The 20113-nt window shown below is 43.2% G+C and overlaps 1 protein-coding gene across 1 annotated transcript; it reads left to right on the forward strand.

Moving 5' to 3' along the window:
- The first annotated feature begins 1785 nt into the window (after nt 1-1785).
- On the forward strand, nt 1786-17843 carry Prdx1 (peroxiredoxin 1). Its single transcript, XM_055618426.1, has 6 exons — nt 1786-1880; nt 3778-3894; nt 7957-8110; nt 8560-8682; nt 9752-9882; nt 16788-17843. Exons 2-6 carry the CDS (start codon nt 3789-3791, stop codon nt 16871-16873), a joined length of 600 nt encoding a protein of 199 aa, XP_055474401.1. The 5' UTR covers nt 1786-1880; nt 3778-3788; the 3' UTR covers nt 16874-17843.
- The last annotated feature ends 2270 nt before the right edge of the window (nt 17844-20113 follow it).

Raw genomic sequence — 20113 nt, forward strand, 5'->3', positions numbered from 1 at the left:
AATTAATGTTCATTAGCACTATACCTAAGTTTGCTGGTAGTTTTTGTTTTGTTTTGTTTTTTGCTTTTGAGACTTTCTCTTTTGTAGTCCAGGCTGCCTCAGCCCTCCAAGTGCTGGGATTATTGGCAGGCATCAGCAAACCTGGCTCGTGATGCTTAGTTTTTACAATGCAATAAAGATGTTAACTATTATTTCTACTGTACCTTTCTTCATCTTCCTCAATTAAAACACAGCACTGCTGCAAGTCTATCTGTTCAAACCGGAAAACCAATACCCCTTAGATTTCCCTGAGAGGATAGGCGTGAAGACTCAGAAAAGTATTACTTCCTGCAAAGCGGGTTTCTGACCTTGGTTTATATTCCTCTAACAATGTTACTGACTTTCATATGTTCCTTGAATTGACCATTATGCCTAAACAATAACCGGTACAGCTAAGAAAAAAAAATCTTTTAGTTGTTTTATTTACATGTCTGCCTTGCCATTGTAGCATGACTTTGTTGAGGGTAGGATTTGGATTACATCCATCTCTGTCTCTAAATCACACAAAGCATGTGGTATAAAATGGGAACTCTGAGCTTTTAATCAATAGTATCAGGTCCCTATCTAACTTTCTCCTTGAGATAAGGTCTCTCTAAGTTGCCCTTCTGATCCTGGGACTTGCTGTGTAGACCAGATTGGCCTCAAAAACACATCCTATCTCTTCCTCCCCAGTGCTGGCATTACAGGCATGCGCCATCAAGCCTGGTTTCTTGCTAGCTCTTTTTTTTTTTTTTTTTTTTTTAGAGGCAGGGTTTCTTTATGAAGTCCTTGCTGTCCTGGACTTTGTAGACCAGGCTGGCCTTGAACTCAGTGATCCATCTGCCTCTGCCTGCCAAGTGCTGGGATTACAGGAGTGCGCCACCACACCCAACTTCTTTCTTTTTTTTGAGACAGGGTTTCTCTGTACCCTTCTGTCCTGGAACTCACTCTGTAAACCAGGCTGGCCTCAAACTCAAGAGATCCACCTGTCTCTTTCTCTACTGCCCAGCTTGGAACAGAGACTTTTAACTCAGGAAATTAACCACAGAAACCACAAATCAGATCAGTGACAAGATCAGACTTAGATTTAAGAGCAGTGGAAGAAATGGGTGAGGGATAGAAAAACATCCAATAATCAGAGAACAATGGAGGAGGCTACCCTGGGTGGTGAGGGTTCTTGAGGATCAGACTAGAACAGATTGTTTTTTGTTTTGAATGATTTCTTTTTATGTGCACTGGTGTTCTGCCTGCGTGTATGTCTTTATAAGGGCATTGGATCCACTGGACTTACAGACCTTAAGGGATGCCGGGAATTGAGGCCAGGTCCTCTGGTAGAGCAGCCACTGTTCGTAACGGCTGTTCTCCAGCCCTAGAACAGGTTTTTCGAGGCTGGGCTGAGAAGAAAAAAACGGAGAAATATTTGGGTGCATAGTTCTCCGATCGCAGGGCAACTTCAGACGTGGTTTTTCCACGAACAGTCAGGAAGACCCTTCCTCTAGTCTGAGTCCTGAACGGACAGCACGCGGGGTCCCGGCAATCGAGAGGCAAGGATTCCCGGGAATACCTGACTAGAAGGGGCAGCGCTTTTCCACAGCTGCGAACAGCCGCCGCGGACGCAGAAGCGCTTTCCGAGACCCCCGCGCCACCCCAACTCCAGGCCCACCCCGGGAAAGCGCTGAGTCATCCCACGCAGGACCGCCGGGCGGGGCGGGGTCGGCTAGGTCGCCCTCCTCCCTCACCCCCGGCCCGCTCCGAGTCTCGCGATAACTTTGTGGCTTATAAAGGCAGCGCCCCGCGCGCGCTCGGGCGTCATCTTCCTGCGGTGGCACGGTCGTGCGTCAGGGACCTGTTGCTCGACTCTGGTGAGCGCCTTACTCCGCGGTCCTTTCTGCCCCTGGCGGGCTCCGGCCCCGGCCCCGCAGGGACGCTCACGAGCCGCAGCGACCGGCCGCGGCCCGCTCCCGGGAGAGCCGGAGCGCTGCTCGTTTGTCTCACGAGGCCCTCAGTTCCCGAACCTGTGGGAACCCGGGACTAACGTCGAGTTTCCTCCTCTCGGGCTGTCCGATAGAGGGCGTAGGCGGGCGAGGGAGGCGTGGGCAGACGGGGCTCTCTCCGACTGAGCTCGACTGCGTGTGTGGGTGGGTGATGGCCCGAGTGGCAGGAACTTCCAGCGGAGTTGGGGCGTGACCTCCTCTGGCGCCCGGGTCTGATTCTCCTGAAGAGGCTTCGCAGCAGCCGGAAGTCAGTTTTGTGGGTTTGGTTCGATGTGCCGGGCCATCTTGCAAAGCAAGTTTGATAAGAAAAAGGTGGTTTACGTTAGGGGGCACACCGGAGAGGGACTTGCTGCGTTGCGGCACGCCCTTGAGAAAAACTTGAGGTTGATGGATTAAGAAGAATTGGTTTTAGAAGTTTACGGTGATCGACGCTTCTAGCATTTCTTTCGGTTACTGGCTTTATGAGCCAAGAAATTTGGAACTTGGAGCATTCAGATCGAGGGGTGTAAATCTCTTAGATTGTGTTTTTTCATTATGTGTGTGTGTGGGGGTGGGTGTGTGGTTACCTGCGTGTAAGCCACCCGAAGTGGGTGCTGGAAACAACTAGGGTTTTCTTTATTTCTTTTCTAATTTATGTATTATTTATACAACGTTCTGCCTGCACACCAGAAGAGGGACCATATCTCACTTTAGATGGTTATGAGCCACCATGTGGTTGCTGGGAATTGAACTCGGGACCTTTGAAAGAACAGCCAGTGTTCTTAACCTCTGAACCACCTCTCCAGTCCACAACCAGGGTTTTCTGCCAAGAGCAGTGCAGGCTCTTAACTGTTGAGCTCCTAATGTTGTGACTCCTAACAATTTTTTCTTGTTGTTGACCTGGGTAAATGGTGCAGAAATCAGTTTCTAACAATGCATTGACTTGTGTTTTTTTCTAAGAGAGGGTCTCATGTAACCAGGGTTGTTCTCCAATTTGGCTAGAACTCCTGACCTTAAGCATTTACTCTCCAAGTGTTGGGGTTACATTTGTTACTCCAAACCCTGCCGGTGAAGTGACCCTTGTTAAACCTCTGCCCAGGTTCTTGGTCCAGAGGCAGGAAATTTTGTATGTTTGTGGGCCCTGTTGTTAAGGCAGCCTGTAGTAGTGAGTTCTCTGTCTTTATGCAGGTTCAGGAGTAGCATAAGTTCATTAGCAAGCGCCTTAGCCTGAACCTACGTAACGTCCCTGCTACAGAAACTTTGAGACAATTCTCTGTCTTGCCTGAGCTCAGTATCCTCCTGCCTCAGCATCCAGAGTGCTGGTATTTATTATGCCCTCTGTCCTTGGTAGAAACCTAAAAAAATAAATGCAAGACAAGACCTCAAAGTTATGCAGAAAAAACTTAAACAGGACACCTAAAGTTTTGAAAGATTTGCTTGGATTCTTGTGTCTTTTTTCTTTCCTGCTTCTGCCTAATACACAAGATAAAATATTGCCATTGCAAAAACTGGTTTAGAAAGGGTGGTAGAGCCCCAATCTATTTAGACACTGTGGAGCTGTTTGTATGTGAAAACAAAGGCTCATTATATTCAGTCCTGTTTTTACCCAGAAGTTGGAGCTTTTGGGTTGTGACTCATGATTGCTAGCCTGTGCTTGCAGTGTATTCAAGGCCACTGGACCATTCCTTGACTGAACAACAGATAATTTCCTAGGAAGGTGAAAATTGTTGGTCATTTGGAAAACCAAGGCTTCCATTTTTTTTTTTTTTTTTGTTGCCTTTTCCAGCCGATAGAAAGATGTCTTCAGGAAATGCAAAAATTGGGCATCCTGCCCCCAACTTCAAAGCCACAGCTGTTATGCCAGATGGACAATTCAAAGATGTTAGCCTAAGTGAATACAAAGGTAAGAATTATATTGGGCAAGAGGCCACTTAATGTTGATGTGAAGTCATGGTTAGTACAGTGATAACAAGGATAGATATTGTAGATATAAGCCATTTCTAGAGAAAGAGTGCTTTATTTTATCTTAACATTTACCTGAGTACTTTTTTCTTTTTTAGGTACAGTTTATTCACTTTGTATCCCAGCTGTATCCCCCTCCCCCATGCCTTCCCAATCCCACCCTTCATCCCTCTTCTTCTCCAATGCCCCTCTCCTAGTCCAATGATAGGGGAAGTCCTCCTCCCCTTTTATCTGACCCTAGTCTATCAGGTCCCTGGTTACTTTTTTAGTGGCACGCACTTTATTGGAGGATTCTTGTATCTTCAGGTACTGGGGATTGAATTCAGGGCTTCAGTCTATGCTAGCAGCCCACTACCACTGATTTCCATCCCCCATCATCTGTTTATTTTGGTTGTAGGTTATTTCTTTTTCCATTTTTTTTTTTTTTTTTTTTTTTTACTTTGTGAGGGTTTCAGATGTTAAAGGCAGTTGCCAGCTACTGTGTGGGTGCTGGGAATTGAACCCAGATCTTCTGAAAAAGCATTCAATACTAAGCCATTTCTCCAGTGTTCCCTTTTAAAAAAACAAACAAACAAACAAACAAAAAAAAAACACACAAGCTCTCAGTGTAGTTCTGGCTGTCCTGGAGCTCACTATGCTGTAGCCTCAGTAGTGCTAGGATTAGAGGTAGTGAGTGTTAGGATTAAAGACCTGTGCCACCTTGCCCTGTTTTGTTTGTTGGTTCAGCCTTCCTTTCCTTTTTTTCTTTCACTCTGTGTGTATGTGCATGTGCACTGTCATTCTCACTTGCTTTTTTGTTTGAGGTGATCGTGCTGTGTATCCCACTGGCTGTTCCAGACCTTGATATGTAGGCCCAGGGTGGTATCAAACTCGAGATCTGCCTGGCATTGCTTTCATTAAAGGCATTTGTCGTCATGCTTAACCATCTCCCTTCCTCCCTGTATGGGTGGGTGTTTTTCCTGAGTTTTCGTCTATGCGGTATGTGCATGTGGTGCCTGAGAAGGCTAGAGAAGGGCATTGGATTCCCTGAGACTGGAATTACAGATGTTTGTGCCTTCGCAGCTGTACTGGAGCCTCAAAAAGAGTAGCCATTGTGATTAACTGCTGAGCCAACTTTCCAGTCCCCTTCATTTTTTTTTTTTTTTTTAAGGAAACTCTACATTTACTCATAGAATCTTTGGAGCTGAAGATTTGTGTCTGCTCACAGGGAAGACTTGATATTACAGTTTTGTTTTTTTTTAATGTTGCTATAATTTCACACAGATACTTGGCAGGTTTGTTAATATTCCATCTTTTTCAAAAATTGGCCACCTATCTGGGTGGAGTGGTGCATGAGGTGGATCTCTGGATTTCAGGTCAGCCAAAGCTGCATATAAGACCCTGTCAAACAAAGGCAGAACGTATAAACCTACCACCTTTCCTATCTATCTCTTATTGAGGCAGGGTTTCTCTGTGTAGTCTTGGAACTTGCTTGTGGACCAGGCTGGCCTTGAGCCAGTGAGATCTGTCTTACTCCCCAAATGGCTGGGATTAAAGGTGTGCTTTGCCTGTATATAATTTTTAAAATTAAAAAAAAAATTGTGCATACAGATGTTTACCCCCTGGAACTGGAATTGCAGACAATTGTGAGCAGTCACGTGGGTGTTAGGACTTGAACTCTGGTCTGCTGGAAGAGCAGCCAGTTCTCTTAACTTCTGAGCCATGTCTCTTCCCCTGTTTATTTTTTTAAAGGTGTATTTATTTTTATGTGTATGAATGTTTTTGCTTGTGTGCGTATGTGAGTGCCCTCATGGGCATGCTCTTTGTGTGCATGTGTGCATCGATTGTATGCATGGGTGCTAGAACTCCTGGAACTGTAGTTACAGATAGTTGTGAGCTGCCTTGTCAATGCTTAGCTCCCAACCAGAGTTTTCTTTGCAAGAGTAGCAGTAAGTGCTGAGCTCTTTCTCTATTCCTGTTAGGCCCAGCAAGAGCCTAAATATAAGAAGGTATGAAGAGAACTCAGGAAACTAATCATCCATCGATGCAAAAACGCAAGAGACTCACTCTTCTTGACCATTGCAATGGGGTCACCCCTGCTGGTCAGCTAGGAGTGGCACCAGGAGACAAAGACCTTAGGTTTTTAAAAGACACAAGGCGGGAATCTCCTGGGGTTGACTTCTTGGCAATTTAGGATTGGATGAAATGTTTGGCTTTTAAAATAATTGGTCAGTTCTGGTCACCCTTAGGTCCAGTCAGCCCTGTCGTAAATATCTGATCTTCAAGTCAGTTTGGAATTTCCTGCCATCCACAGTTAAATGTGGGAGGGTGATTAACTCATCCCATGTCTGTTCTGAGGAGTGGGGGTTATAGGCTTTGGATCAAAGGTCAGGAGAAGGATTGGGGCCATTTGGCCCAGTTTCCAAACAAAGCCCATCTCACCGGCACCAGCTGGTGATTTTTTTTCTCCATTTAGTAGAGATCTCTGCTTGTTCTCTTCCTTATCTCTGCCCTCACAGATGGCTAATGTCAGGAACTTCTACATTCCTTGGTTCTCTGGAGAAGCACTAAGAGGCTTTAATTAACATGGGCCTAAAACTTGCAAATATAAGTTATAAGGCAATTAAAAGAAACATAGGTTACAAAGTTAGTCTGATTCTTTCATTCCCATTCTTCTCTTGCCTTGCAGTATTAGGTCTTTTGGGACCATTGAGAATATAGATTACTTAGGTGCAAGCCTTGAATTCGTTGTGTTAAATGTACCTTTCTTAGTGGTATATGAGTTTCTGGTATTTGAGTAAAATAATTCAGTTAGATTTCCTGATACCACGCATTGTTGTTGGAATGAGAACAGATACTGTGGGCCCTGTGGAGAACTCTTACTGGCAAACAGTTTATACAGCACCTCTTGGGAAGTGACCCTGGCACATGATCTAGGGATTGCTTGCTCTCTGCCCTGTAGGGCTTGGTCTGCTGGGGCTTCAAAGTGCTTGTTAAGCAAAGCCACAGAGATTGCTTAGATGAGTCAAGGACTGCTTGTTTTGACTTTCGGATATAGTTGCTCCCTGAAAATAGTGGATATTTGGAAATGTTCCAGTGGGTTTAGCCATTAGGTACAGTGAGAGGCTGTGTGGCCCATTTGGGGATAAAGTAAAATTAGAGCTAGAAGTCCTTTTACCTACCAATATTTTGGGTACTTTCGGTTGTAACATTTTTCTTGTCAAGCCTTGGACTTGCTAGGAACACATTTGTTGTGTTTCATGACATATTTAAGTGTTACCCATGAAGGCTGGAAACTAGCGAGGCTCAAATTTATTTTAGTTCATGGAACCTACATACAAAATAGAAAACAGCGTTCATTGGTTGGAGTCTATAATCCCACGAGTCCTATTCAAGATAGATGGAGACAGCTAGTCCTAAATACCACATCTTAACAGCAGAAACAAGAATTCCTACCCATAAGAAGAGGGAAGGGTAGAAGGGAAGGATAGAAAATTACCCATGAGATAACTTAATTCATCCATCATTTTGTAAGAGCTCTGACTTTGACTTTGTCTTTGTTTGTTTACTTTTTTGTTTACTTAAATTTAGTTATCTTAACAATGTATGTGATTGTTTTGTATATATTACACATGTATGTATATATGTATCACACATGTATGTGGATGGTGGGAATTCAATTATAGCAGGGAGCTCTTAACTGTTGAATTACCTCAAACTCCTGATTCTCCTTCTGGCCTCCCAAGTCCTGAGATTATGGCCTTGAGTTTCTAAAAATTAGACTGAATAGTGTTATAGTTAGCAACCAAAGACTATGGAGGCAATTCTAACATTGAATTACTGTCTTTGCAAAGGAATTCCCTGAAAAAAATTTTCATTAAGACAGGGTTTCTAACCCTGGCTGGCCTGATTCTTCATAGCAGTCTTCCTGTCCAGAGTGCTGCAATTATAGGCATGTATCAGGACCCCTAAATCAGAATCTTAGTTTCAAAACTAATATCGTGATTGCTTTTTTTCTCTCTAGGAAAATATGTTGTGTTGTTCTTTTACCCTCTTGATTTTACTTTTGTTTGCCCCACGGAGATCATTGCTTTCAGTGATAGAGCAGAAGAATTTAAAAAACTCAATTGCCAAGTAATTGGAGCTTCTGTGGATTCTCACTTCTGTCATCTTGCATGGTAAAGTTTTTGGTTCATTTGACATGTGGAATTTTGTTTTTTAATTAGGGTTAATATGTAACTCAAGCTGCCTTTCAGTTTGTAGTACCTCCAGCCTTAGCCTCATGAGTAGGTGGGATTACAGCTGTATACCACAATACCTGCAGTATGGGTGGATTTCTTGAGATTGAGAAAATTTAGAGGTTTGGTAGAATTATGTATTGGTTTCCGGGCTCTGACTTGCTCTTACTTCCTATCAGTAGAGGCAAAGCAGCTTGGGTTGCTGCTCTCTGATACACACTGTTGTCCACTCATAAGTATTGTGGGCTGTTCACGTCATTCTTCGAAAAAGTTTGAAGTTTCAGGGGAAAGGTAGATAAAGGGTATCAGAAAGGTGAGGATAAGTTTGGTTACTATTTTTGCTTCACAAGGTCTGAATGAATGTATTCTATGAATGCCTTTTGCTGTAGGATTAATACACCCAAGAAACAAGGAGGATTAGGACCCATGAACATTCCCTTGCTATCAGATCCCAAGCGTGCCATTGCTCAGGATTATGGAGTCTTGAAAGCTGATGAAGGTATCTCTTTCAGGTATGTCAGAAGACAACCCTGGAGTGTTGTTCCTCAGACTCTGTCTACTGTTCATTAGAGATAGTGTCCCATTGACTAGGGACTTGCCAAGTAGGCTGGGCTGGCTGGCAAGTGAGCCCCAGGGATTTGACCGTTCTATCTCCTCAGTGTTGGGATTGCATGCTTAATTTAAATTTTTTTATTGTATACATTTGAATATTTGTATTTATATATGTATGTGCACCACCTGAACGGATCTCCTGGAATTGGAGTTAAAAATGGTTGTGAGCCACCATTTGAGTGCTGACAATCAAACCCAGATCCTCTAGAAGAACAGCCAGTGCTCTTTTAACTTCTGAGCCATCTCTCCAACTTCTAATTTTTTTTTGTAATTTCATTCTTTTCTCTCTCTCTTTCTCTCTCTCTCTCTTTTGGAGACAGGATTTCTCTGTGTAGCCTTGGCTGTCCTGGACTCGCTTTGGACTTGGCTTTTGTCCAGGCTGGCTTTGAATTCACAGCGATCAGCCTGCCTCTACTTTCCCAAGTGCTGGGATTGGAGGTGTGTGTCACCGTGCCCAGCCAGTAAATTATTATTATTATTATTTTTAAATAGGTTCTGGGGCTCAAATTTAGGTGCTCATACCTGCAAGAGCAGTACTTTACTGAGTCATCTATCCCCAGCTTCTTGGCTTTTTTATTTTTGGGACAGTCTTGTTATATATAATGTAGCCAAAGTTGGCCTTGAACTTGGCCATCTAGTTCAGTTTAGCTTCATACTAGTGATCGTTCTGTCAGACTGTCAAGTGCTAGAATTTATATGCATGTGTCACCATGCCTTACCTTCAACCTGTTTTATTTTGGAAATGGTGTCAAATTGCTGAGGGTAATCTTGAACTCCTGATCAATTGTCTCCACTTTTTTTGTGTACCATTCTTTCTGGTTTGTTTGGTTCTGGGGATCAAACCCAAGTTTTATGTAGTGGTCTCAGTAAGAAGCTGGTATAACTCTGGGGGGGGCAACCCATTTCCTTAGGATTTCTAACCAACAAAATATGTATCTATTTCTCAATTCTTCAATCTCTTCTACCCAGGGGCCTCTTTATTATTGATGATAAAGGCATCCTTCGCCAGATCACTATAAATGATCTTCCTGTTGGCCGATCTGTGGATGAGATTCTGCGACTAGTCCAGGCTTTCCAGTTCACTGACAAACATGGTGAAGGTAAGTCATTGGCCTTGTTGTGGATGCAAAGGCTATTAGATAAAAGGGTAATTGTGTCTATACAAGCCTGGAGTACTGATCTGTTGGGGTGGGGTAGTAGATAAGCCTGGAGAAGAAAACAGGCTTTTTGTTGAAATTTATGCTCTCCACTATGTTCTGCTAGTTTGGAATTGCTGAGTGCTACAGGTTTGAGCAGGATCTCACCATTGAGGACAGCCAAGCTGGGTGTGGTTGTGCACTGCTTTAATTCCAGCAGTCAAGAGGCAGAGGCAAGCTAGGAGTTTGATGCCAGTTTGGTCTGCATAGTTTCAGGACAGTTAGAGCTACATAATAGACCCTGTCTGAAAACTAGCAATAAAGAAAAAAAGTTATTTTTATTTATTTATTTTTTTTTTGAGGAAAATTTTCTTTTAGAAAATGTATAAAGAAAAGTAAGGAATTACAGAGGTGTTTTAATGGTTAAATAAACATGCTCCTCTTTCAGAGTACCTGGAGATTTGATCCCCAGAATATGCATGGTGGTTCACAACAATCTGTAAATCCATTTCTCCGGAGTGCAATGCTCTTCTAACCATAAGTGACATAGGATTTGCATGTAGTGCGAATGTATACATGGAGGCAAAACTCATGCATAAGAATCTTTAACGTTATCTACGGTTCTGGGGATGTAGCTCCGTGTGGGCTCCTCTATCCTGAGGTTTGTGTCTATTGTGCATGCTGTCAAGAATCTATTTTGGGGGTTTGGAGAGGTGGCTCAGCAGTTAAGAAAACTTGACTTCTCTTCCAGAGGACCCAGGTTCAATTCCCAGCACCCACATGGCAGCGCACAACTGTCCAGAACTCCAAGATCTGACATCCTCACACAGACATAAGTGCAGGCTAAATACCAAATGAACATAAAATAAAGATTATTTTTAAAAAAGAACATTTTGGGGCTGGGTGTTAGTATTTAGGCAGCCTGCTTCTGGGTTGCCTAGCAACCTGTGATGTCATGTGTTGACCGCCAGGTAGCCACACCTGGCAGGTGTGGTTAGGTTGCTCCTTAAAGGATCAACCCACCATTTCGTTTTTCTCTTGCCGTCTATCTCTCTCGTTCTCCTGCTCTTTTTTTCTCTCCCCTACCATGTCCTACCCTCTCCTCTCCATTTCTATCTACTAAACCTCTTCATATAAAATGTGTTCGCATCATTATTTCACTGATATGTGGCTTAGTATAATCCTAGTACTTTTGTGGGGAGGAGAAGGAGAAGGCCTGAGGTCAGGTTCATCCTGGGCTAGGTACATGCTTAAAAACAAGGTGGGTATGTAGATAGTAGTTACAGGATCAAATGTAATTGTGCCATGTAAAAGTCTGTTCTTGCTACTTGTAGTGGTTCAGTCATATATCCTCAGAAGATAACAGACAGTACTGCAAATTCCAGGCCAAGCTAAGCTAAGTTCGTGTCTTCTAATGGGTTGTGGAGCCCTTGCCACCCAGCTGGCATCATACCGCATCTTTTACACTCCTCATTCCAGCATTCTGGAGGCAGAAGCAGGTGGATCTCTACGTTTGAGGCCACTATTATTTTATTTGCTTGTTTTTAGGTTTTTGGAGATAAGGTCTCTGAGTAGCCCTGGGTGTTCTGGACCTCAACTTTGTAGACCAGGTTGGCCTTGAATTCAGAGATCCTTCTGTCTCTGCCTTCTGAGTGCTGGGATTAAAGGCACAGAACACTATTGCCTCGAAAAGCCATTGTCTTATAAATAGCAACTTCCAGGTTAGCCAAGAGTACATTTTTGGGAGGTCTTGCCTTCCAAAGATACTGAAGGAAGGGAAAGACAGCTTGGGAGTTAGAAGGAAGCACATGCAGCTTTTTCAGAAAACTTGAATTCTGTTCTTAGTATTCATAACAAGTTGCTTATAAATGCATGTAACTGACATCCTCTTACTGTCTCTGGATTCTCATATACACAGAGATACAAAAATAAGTGCTGGAGAAATGGCCCAGGGATTGAGAGCACTGGGTGATTTCTCCCCCCAGGACTAGGGGTTGATTACTCAAACACACAGACTGGCTGACAGTTATCTTGTGATTCCTCTCAAGGGAGTCTAACACCCTCTTCTAGCTTTCTTGGGTATTGTATACATGTACTGCACATGCATGTAGGCAGAGTACTCGCGTGTATCAAATAAAATGAAAAAAGTTAAAAAAAAATCTTAAAAAAGAATTGGGGTTGGCAAGATGGCTCAGTGGTTAAGACAACTGGATTCTATTTCCACAACCGATATGATAGGCCACAACTTCTGTTACTTTGGTCCCTGACTTCCATTGACCACGTCTCTTCTTCTCCACCCATATTCCCCCCTCTCTCCCCCTACAAAAATAAGGAGCAGTATGGGCAGCGCAGCCATTGAAGAGGACTTTTTGGGGATCCTGAAGTGATGGCTTCTGGCTAGGGTAGGGGTGCTGAAGGACTTTGTGTTGTTTTGTTTCATTGAAAAGCGTTTCTCTTGTGTATCCTTGGCAGTCCTACAACTAGCTTTTTTTTTTTTTGTGGGAGGGGGATGCTGGATGGAGAGATGGCTCAGAGGTTCACAGCACTGGCTGTTCTTTCAGAGGTGCTGAGTTTAGTTCCCAGCAACCACATGGTGGCTCACAACCATCTAGAATGATACTTGGTGCCCTCTTCTGGCATGCAGGTGTACACGCAGACAGACATTGTATTCATAATAAATACATATTAAAAATTTATTTTGTATACAGTGTTGTGCCTGTATGCCAGAAGAGGGCACCCGATCCTCATTATAAATGTGAGCTACCATTGGTTGCCAGAAATTGGAGTCGGGGCCTCTGGAAGAGCAGCCAGTGCTCTTAACCTCTGAGCCATCTCTCCAGCCCCTTAAAACGAGGTCTTTAGACCAGGCTGGCCTAGAACTCAGAGATCTGTCTGTGCCTCTGCCTCCCCTCCCCTGTGGTGGTACAGCACCACTGCCTGGCAGGGCTCTTTGTTTTGTGTTGTTTTTTTTAGACAGGGTTTCTCTGTGTAGCCTTACCTGTCCTGGAACTCACTCTGTAGACCACACTGGCCTTGAACTCACAGAAATCTGCCTGCCTCTGGCTCTCTGAGTGCTGGGATTACAGGCATGCCCCATCTCACTCAGCTCAGGACTCTCTTTAAGGGACTGGCCACTGGGAATTTGACCATGCTTGAGTGTGTATCTAGGCAATACAAAGTGGACTTGGACTTTTTGTTTTTGTTTTCCTTTTTGGGGGAAAATCACAGGTTGGGGAGTGGGCCTAGGAAGTGGGAGAATAAATGTAATCAGTGAAAGTATTATTTTGTGGGAAAAAAAACCATCCACTTTTAGTTTCCTCGGGTACTGTATTCACATGATACAGAGACATACATATAGAGAAAACATTCATACATAGAAAAATCTTAAGGCCAGGCAGTGGTGCTGCATGCCTTTAATCTCAGCAGAGGCAGGCCTGTCTCTGAATTTGAGGACAGCCTAGTGTGCAGATAGAATTCTAGGACAGCCAGGGCTATACAGAAAAACTGTGTACTGAAAAACGAATGAATAAATAAACTGGTAGGTAGGTAGGAGGATGAATATATCTTTAAAAAAGCTTAATCCTTGTAAAATCTAAACATGGTTTGGTATGTTTCTCCTTTTTTAATAGACTATCTTCTATGTAACTATTGCTAGCCTTTGAAAACATAGCTCAGGCTATCTCAGACTTGTACAGATCTCCCTCAGCATCCCAAGTGCTAGTGCTAGGAATACAGGAATGAGCCACCATTCTTGGTTAGGTTTGTTTCATTTCTTTTGTTTTTTTGTTTTGTTTATTTTTAAGACAGGCTTTCTTTGTGTATCCCTGGCTGTTCTGGAACTTCCTGTATAGACCAGGCTAGCCTTGAACTTAGATCCAGGTACCTCTGCCTTCTGAGTGCTAGGATTAAAGATTTATGCCCCCCCCCAAAATTTTTTTTTTTTTTTTTTTTTTTAAGATTTACTTATTTACACATTGTTTTGCCTGCAGGCCAGATCTCATTATAGATGGTTGTGAGCCACCATGTGGTTGCTGGGAATTGAACTCAGGACCTTTGAAAGAATAGTCAGTGCTCTTAAACTCTGAGCCATCTCTCCATCCCACCAGACTCCTTTTTTTGCATATTTAAATATTTTGTGTATGTGGGTGCATGCCACAACACACCAGTGGAGGTCGGAGGGCCCTGTCACATTATTTGGGAGTTGTTTTTTTTTTTTTAAGATTTACGGAGTATTCTGTCTGCATGTGTGTCTGCATGCCAGAAGAGGGCACCAGATCTTGTTATAGATGGTTGTGAGCCACCATGTGTTTGGAGGGACTTGAACTTGTCTATACTGAAGTCTGATGCACTCTACTGTTATGCAGGTGTACATGGAATCAGAGCATTCATACATACAAGTTTTTTAAAAAGAAAGAAAAAAGCCTGAAAATGACTTAATTGTCGTAAATACTGGAAGCAAGTTTCAATTAAGTTGGCATTTAGAGAATGCGGGGTGTCCCATTTCTTTAAAACTTTTTAATTAATCTTTTTATGTGTATGAGTGTTTGCTTGCATGTTTTTACGTGCACATGTTTGTGTGCCTGGTAACCTCAAAAGTTAGAAGGAGTAAGTATAGGATTCCTTGGGCAAAGTGAAGGATAGTTAAGCCATCCATATCCATGCAGGAAATTGAAACTTGGTCCTCTGCAAGAGCAGCAGATGCTGCTGTTGTGCTCTCTCTAGTCCTGTCATTCAGTTTTTCCATGGATACTGCTCAAAACTGACTATTGAGACCATCATAGCAGTGGACCAAAGAGGATTCTCTTCGATAGTCACACTAGAAAAGGAGATGTCTTCCTGCTGTATTACTAGCTTTTTCTCTTTTTTTTTTTCCCTTCACTCCTGAGTACTGGGATTTAGAGGCACCTGCCTTGTATAACTAGACTTTGATAAATACATGTCTCTTAAATGGAAGTGGAAAAATCAGATTTCCTTTCGTTTTATTTCCAGCTAGCAGTTGTGCAGAAAATACAGCCATTCTTACATTTTTTTTTTCATTAGTTCATGAAAGCTTGAAAGTATCCTTTACTTGCCACAGGAGTCAAGGCTAATGGAACAGCACTATTACAGCACTATTCATTTGTAGTTTGCATTTAATGCTGAGGAGTTATACCTGTAGTCAGAGCACTCAGAAGGAAATTTGCTTGCTGCATGTTGGAGTCCGGCGTGGGCTGCATAAGTGACTCTTGCCTTAATATACACACGCACACAACCAAAAAACAAACCCTGGGGTGTAGGCTGAGTTTTGGAGGTTGCTGCCTTTGGGATTCTGAAAAGCAGAGGTGGTAATGTTTTTGGTTTTTTGGTTTTGAGTTAGGGAGGGGGGAAGGAGGATCTGATGTAGCTCAGGCTACTCTCAAACTCCTTTGTAGCCACGGGTGAGCTTGAAAATTTCTTCTGCATCTTCCTGGGTGCTGGTGCTGGGATAACCAACTGTCGCATCATGTTTTCTGTTACTTGTTTTGTGTAATGAATGAAAGAATGCCAGAAAGTCATTAAGTGCTTTATGTTGATATTTGGAATTTTATTCTGATAAAATAATTCAGCATTTTAAGTATTTGTGTGTTTATATATCTCCACTATTTGTAGAACTTTTTCATCTCTTTAAATAACCACTGGATGTGCTGGATCTCTGATTCAGAGTCTAGCCTGGTCTACAGAGTTTCAGTATAGCCAGAACTACATAGTATTTGTATGTAAGGTGAGGTAGAGTTTGAACATATTCCTTATGTAGACTTTGAGTTGTCCTGGCACCCATCTTGTGTTGTTTAAGTTGTCTCTTTTGTTTGAGACTAGATCTTGCTGCAATCATACCTCTTGTAGATGTTTTGCTAACATTGCCCCCCCCCCCCTTAAATTTAAGTAGTATTTTATAGAACATAAAAAATACTTACCCATCTACAAATCTTAGTGGCTTGTCATTTTTTAGACAGATCATTAGACATAATTAGACATGTAGTTTTATTGCTTAGATTTTGGGTGCAAATAAGTGAGATGTAGTAGGTTAGGGCTGTGTTAGAATTTAACTATTGTTAGTGTTTGAAAAAATATTTTAAAGATTTATGTATTATTTATACAGTATTCTGCCTGCATATGTGCCTGCAGGCCAGAAGAGGGCACCAGATCTCATTTATAGATGGCTGTGAGCCACCATGTGGTTGCTAGTGTGGTTGCTAGGAATTTAACCCAGCACCTTTGGAAGAATAGTCAGTGCTCCTAACCTTTGAGCCATCTCTCCAGCCCCATGTTACTAGTCTTATATCAAAGGCCTGAGTGACAGATTGCAAAGTTGAGTGACCCAGGATCAGATTTGTATTTGTAATTTTTATGTTTTTGCCTCCCCAGGATTATATACATTATTTTTTAGAACTATGTATGTGTGGGTGGGTATGAGGAGGTACCAGCACCATCTAGAAGAAGGTGTTAAGATCGAAGCACCTGTCTGCTGTGGGTCCACACACTGACCTATCTCTCCAGTTGCTTTAGGTTTCTTTTTACTTTTGTTTTTTGAGACAGTCTCTCTCACTTTACAGACTAGCCTGGGATTTGGCCAAGACAGGTTTCACTTGGTTGTATTTGAGTATGTAGACTAGGGTTGCCTTGAACTTCATTTCAGCGCTCTGCCTGCCTCTGCTTTCTGAATGCTGGCATAAAGGCATGTGCCACAAAAATGTATATAGCTTAGGCTTGTCTTGAACTCATAATCTTCCTCCATTTTTTTCAGCATACCCTGCCACCATCAACCAGTCAGTCCTGTGTTCATGGAGGAGGTGGGGAGGAAGATACACACCGTTGAGCAGGTTACTAATTAATGATGCTTTCTCTTGCAGTGTGTCCAGCTGGCTGGCAACCTGGCGGTGATACCATCAAGCCTGATGTCCAGAAGAGCAAAGAATATTTCTCTAAGCAGAAGTGAGCACTGAACCATTTTTCTGCCAGGCAGCATTGAGAAGCCAGAAGAAAAACTCGTGCTTAAACACAAATGTAGTTTGATTCAAGATATGCCTTTCCTTATAAGGTTGGGGTGGTTAGCCTTTCTTCCACTATTGGTAATGGCCTGAAGTCTGTTGTAGGCAGACCATTTGATTTACCAGTTACAGAAATCAGCCTGTTCTTTTTTTTTTTTTTTTTTTTATTGTCTATTAAACGTTAACTCTAAGAACTTGGTGATTTATTTTAAAGCAACATTAGGTTTTTAAGAGGAACTTTTCTTTTTTCTCTTATGTGTAGGTGAGTGCAAGTATGTGCACATGTGTGAGTGGGTGTGCATACAGGTGTATGTTTACCTTTAAGAAAAAGAAATGGTTTGTGTGTATAAATGTTTTCCTGCATATGTACCATGTACCTGCCTGTTGGATCTCCTGGAACTTGTGTTATGGATTGCTATGTGCCACCATGTGTGTGCTGGGAATTGAATGAACCTGGGTCTTCTGCAAGAGCAGCTCCTGGCCACTGGGCCCTTTCTCCTGTTTTACTTTTTGAGACAGGATCTCTCCCTGATCTGGAACTTGTGAGGCTAGCACTCTGAGGATCTGGTTTTCTAGTGCTGGTTTTATAAGCATGGACTACCGTGCCTGGCTTTTTATAGGGGTTGAAGTGGGTTTTGTTTTTTGAGGCAGGGTTTTCCTAGGTAGCCCTGGCTGTCACAGAACTCACTCTGTAGACCAGGCTTGCCGCTGGGCATGTGCCACCACTGCCCAGCTTCATCCCTTTTTTTTTTTTTTTTTGATAGGAGTTCCATGTACCATAGCCCCTGCTTTTTTTTCTTACTCTTTTGGAGGCTTATCCTGGACCTCACTCTGTAGACCTGACTTAGAATTTATAGAAATTTCCCTGCCTCTGCCTTCCTGCTGGGATTAAAGATGTACACCATCACTGCTCAGCCACATCATGCTTTTCCTTTGTTAAAACTTTATTGATGTTTTGCTCATATGTATATCTGCGTGACAATGTAGAATTTCCTATGACTGGAGTTACAGTGGTGAGTTACCATGTGCATGCTGATGACTGAACCTGGAACCTCTGGACCTGCAGCTAGTGCTCTGAGCCACCTCTCCCAACTTTTGCCCCTGCTTTCTTTAAAAATGTATGCACACACTGTGTGTAGGTTTAAGAGCTGCCTCAGGGCTGGAGATGTAGTTTTTGGTATCTGCCTAGTGTTCTGCTCTGCTTTTAGTTGCTGTGTTAACTATTATGACTAAAAGTGACTCGGGAAGGAAAGGACTTAATCTGGCTTCTACTTCATGGTCACAACCATGACTGATGTAAAGTCAGGGTAGGAAAGCAGGGACTGAAACAGAAACCACAGAAGGTAGCTTTAAGTAGTCCAGGACCATCTGCTGACTAGGGATGGTACCTGTGCACAGTGGACTGGGCCCTTCTAACTCAGCAACCAAATAAATGCCTTAAGACATGCCCACAGGCCAGGCTGGTAATAGCAGTTCCTCAGTTGAGGTTTCCTCCCCTAGTGACTATAATGTGTCAAGGTGACAGAAATGAACTAGTATGCCTAGTGTGCACAAAGCCTTGTTGGGTCACTAAATGGGGTGTGTTGGCACACACCTCTAAGCCCAGCTCTAGAGAAGTGAAGGCAATAGGATCAGTGGTTTACCTGTGTGAGCCATGAGGCCCTGTCTTTAAAAGAAAAAGCTGCCTCAGTGAACTGAAGGTACGTAGATCCATACAGAAGTGAAAGTGCTGCATTCTAGATGAAAGCAAACCCAAGCACTACTACGCTTTTGAGAATGGCCTGTCTGCATGTACACGCGCATGCCAGAAGAGAGTGGTCTCAGTATGGATAGTTGGAGCCACCTTGTGGTTGCTAGGAACTGAACTCCGGTCCTTTAGAAGAACAGTGCTCTCAAACTCTCAGCCATCTTCCAACCCCCCTACTACAGTCTTGGCCATGGCATTACAATTCATGTTTTTGGAGTTGCAAGTGATAGTCCCAGTAAGAATATTTGGGCTGTTCATAGTGTTGGGATGGATACATGAAAACATTTTGCTGCTTAGGGCAAGTGCCGAATACCTGCTCTACAAAAGAATAGCATTAGGCCAGTAAGAGATTCATGAGGTGTCTTGTTTTTTGAGACAGGCTTTCTCTGTGTAGTCTTGGCTGTCATTTTGAGTTGTAGACTGCTGGCCAGCAATCTTACGTGCCTCTGCCTTCCTGAGTGCTAGGATGACACATAGCTACTGTGCCTGGGTATGTGGTGTCGTCAGGAATTTCTTGCTGTGAAGAGACAGCATGACCACAGCAACTTTTTTTTTTTTTTTAAAGATTTATTATGTGGGCTGGAGAGATGGCTCAGAGGTTAAGAGCACTGGCTGCTCTTCCAAGGTCCTGAGTTCAATTCCCAGAAACTACATGGTAGCTCACAACCATCTATAACGAGGTCTGGTGCTTTCTTCTGGCCTGCAGGTGTACATGTAGGCAGAAGACCGTATACATAACAAATTAATAAAAACAGCAACAAAAAACCAGAAACAAGGGTTATGTGTACAATGTTCTGTCTGCATGTACACCTGTACACCAGAAGGTTATAGATGGTTCTGAGCCATCATCATCAGAGGTCAGTCAGTCACGGTGGGAAACATCCACAGGGTGCAGGTAGGCATGGTGAGGGAGAACAGCGGGTCCCAGCAGGAGACTCACTGGTGTAGCTATTTCAGCACAGACCTCACAGCCCTGCTCTCCAGTGAGAGGGTTCAAACACCAGCCTACGGCGGCTGTACTTAAACTTCCACGTGGCGGAAGGATAGAGATGTAATGATCCTCTCCCTATGAACACGAATGTGATTTAGAAGAAAATGAGCAGCCTGGGATCAGAGGTGTGTGCCACACCGCTGGCCTGTCAAGTCTTTTAATCCCCTAGGTGAGTGCCAGATTAAAGCCAGGTTAGGCTACATGTCAGACTTTGTGTAGAATTTCTAGGGCCTCTTGAGTCCAATTAAGCTACCTTCCTAGATCCTGGCCTTTGAGCTACCTGAAGTGGCTTCATTTTGTCAGTCTCACTGAGGTTTGCTGTTAAGCAGGCTCCAGCACTTAACAGGCACATCAATCCTTGCATTTCTGTGTGGGTGTTGGGGCTGGACGCTTGCACTGTGCTTTGTCCAGACTGAGCTAGCAGTCATACATTTGGTTACAAGTGAGTTT

This window comes from Psammomys obesus, unplaced genomic scaffold, assembly GCF_907164565.1.
Source record: "Psammomys obesus unplaced genomic scaffold, mPsaObe1.curated_primary_1811, whole genome shotgun sequence".
NCBI lineage: Eukaryota > Metazoa > Chordata > Mammalia > Rodentia > Muridae > Psammomys > Psammomys obesus.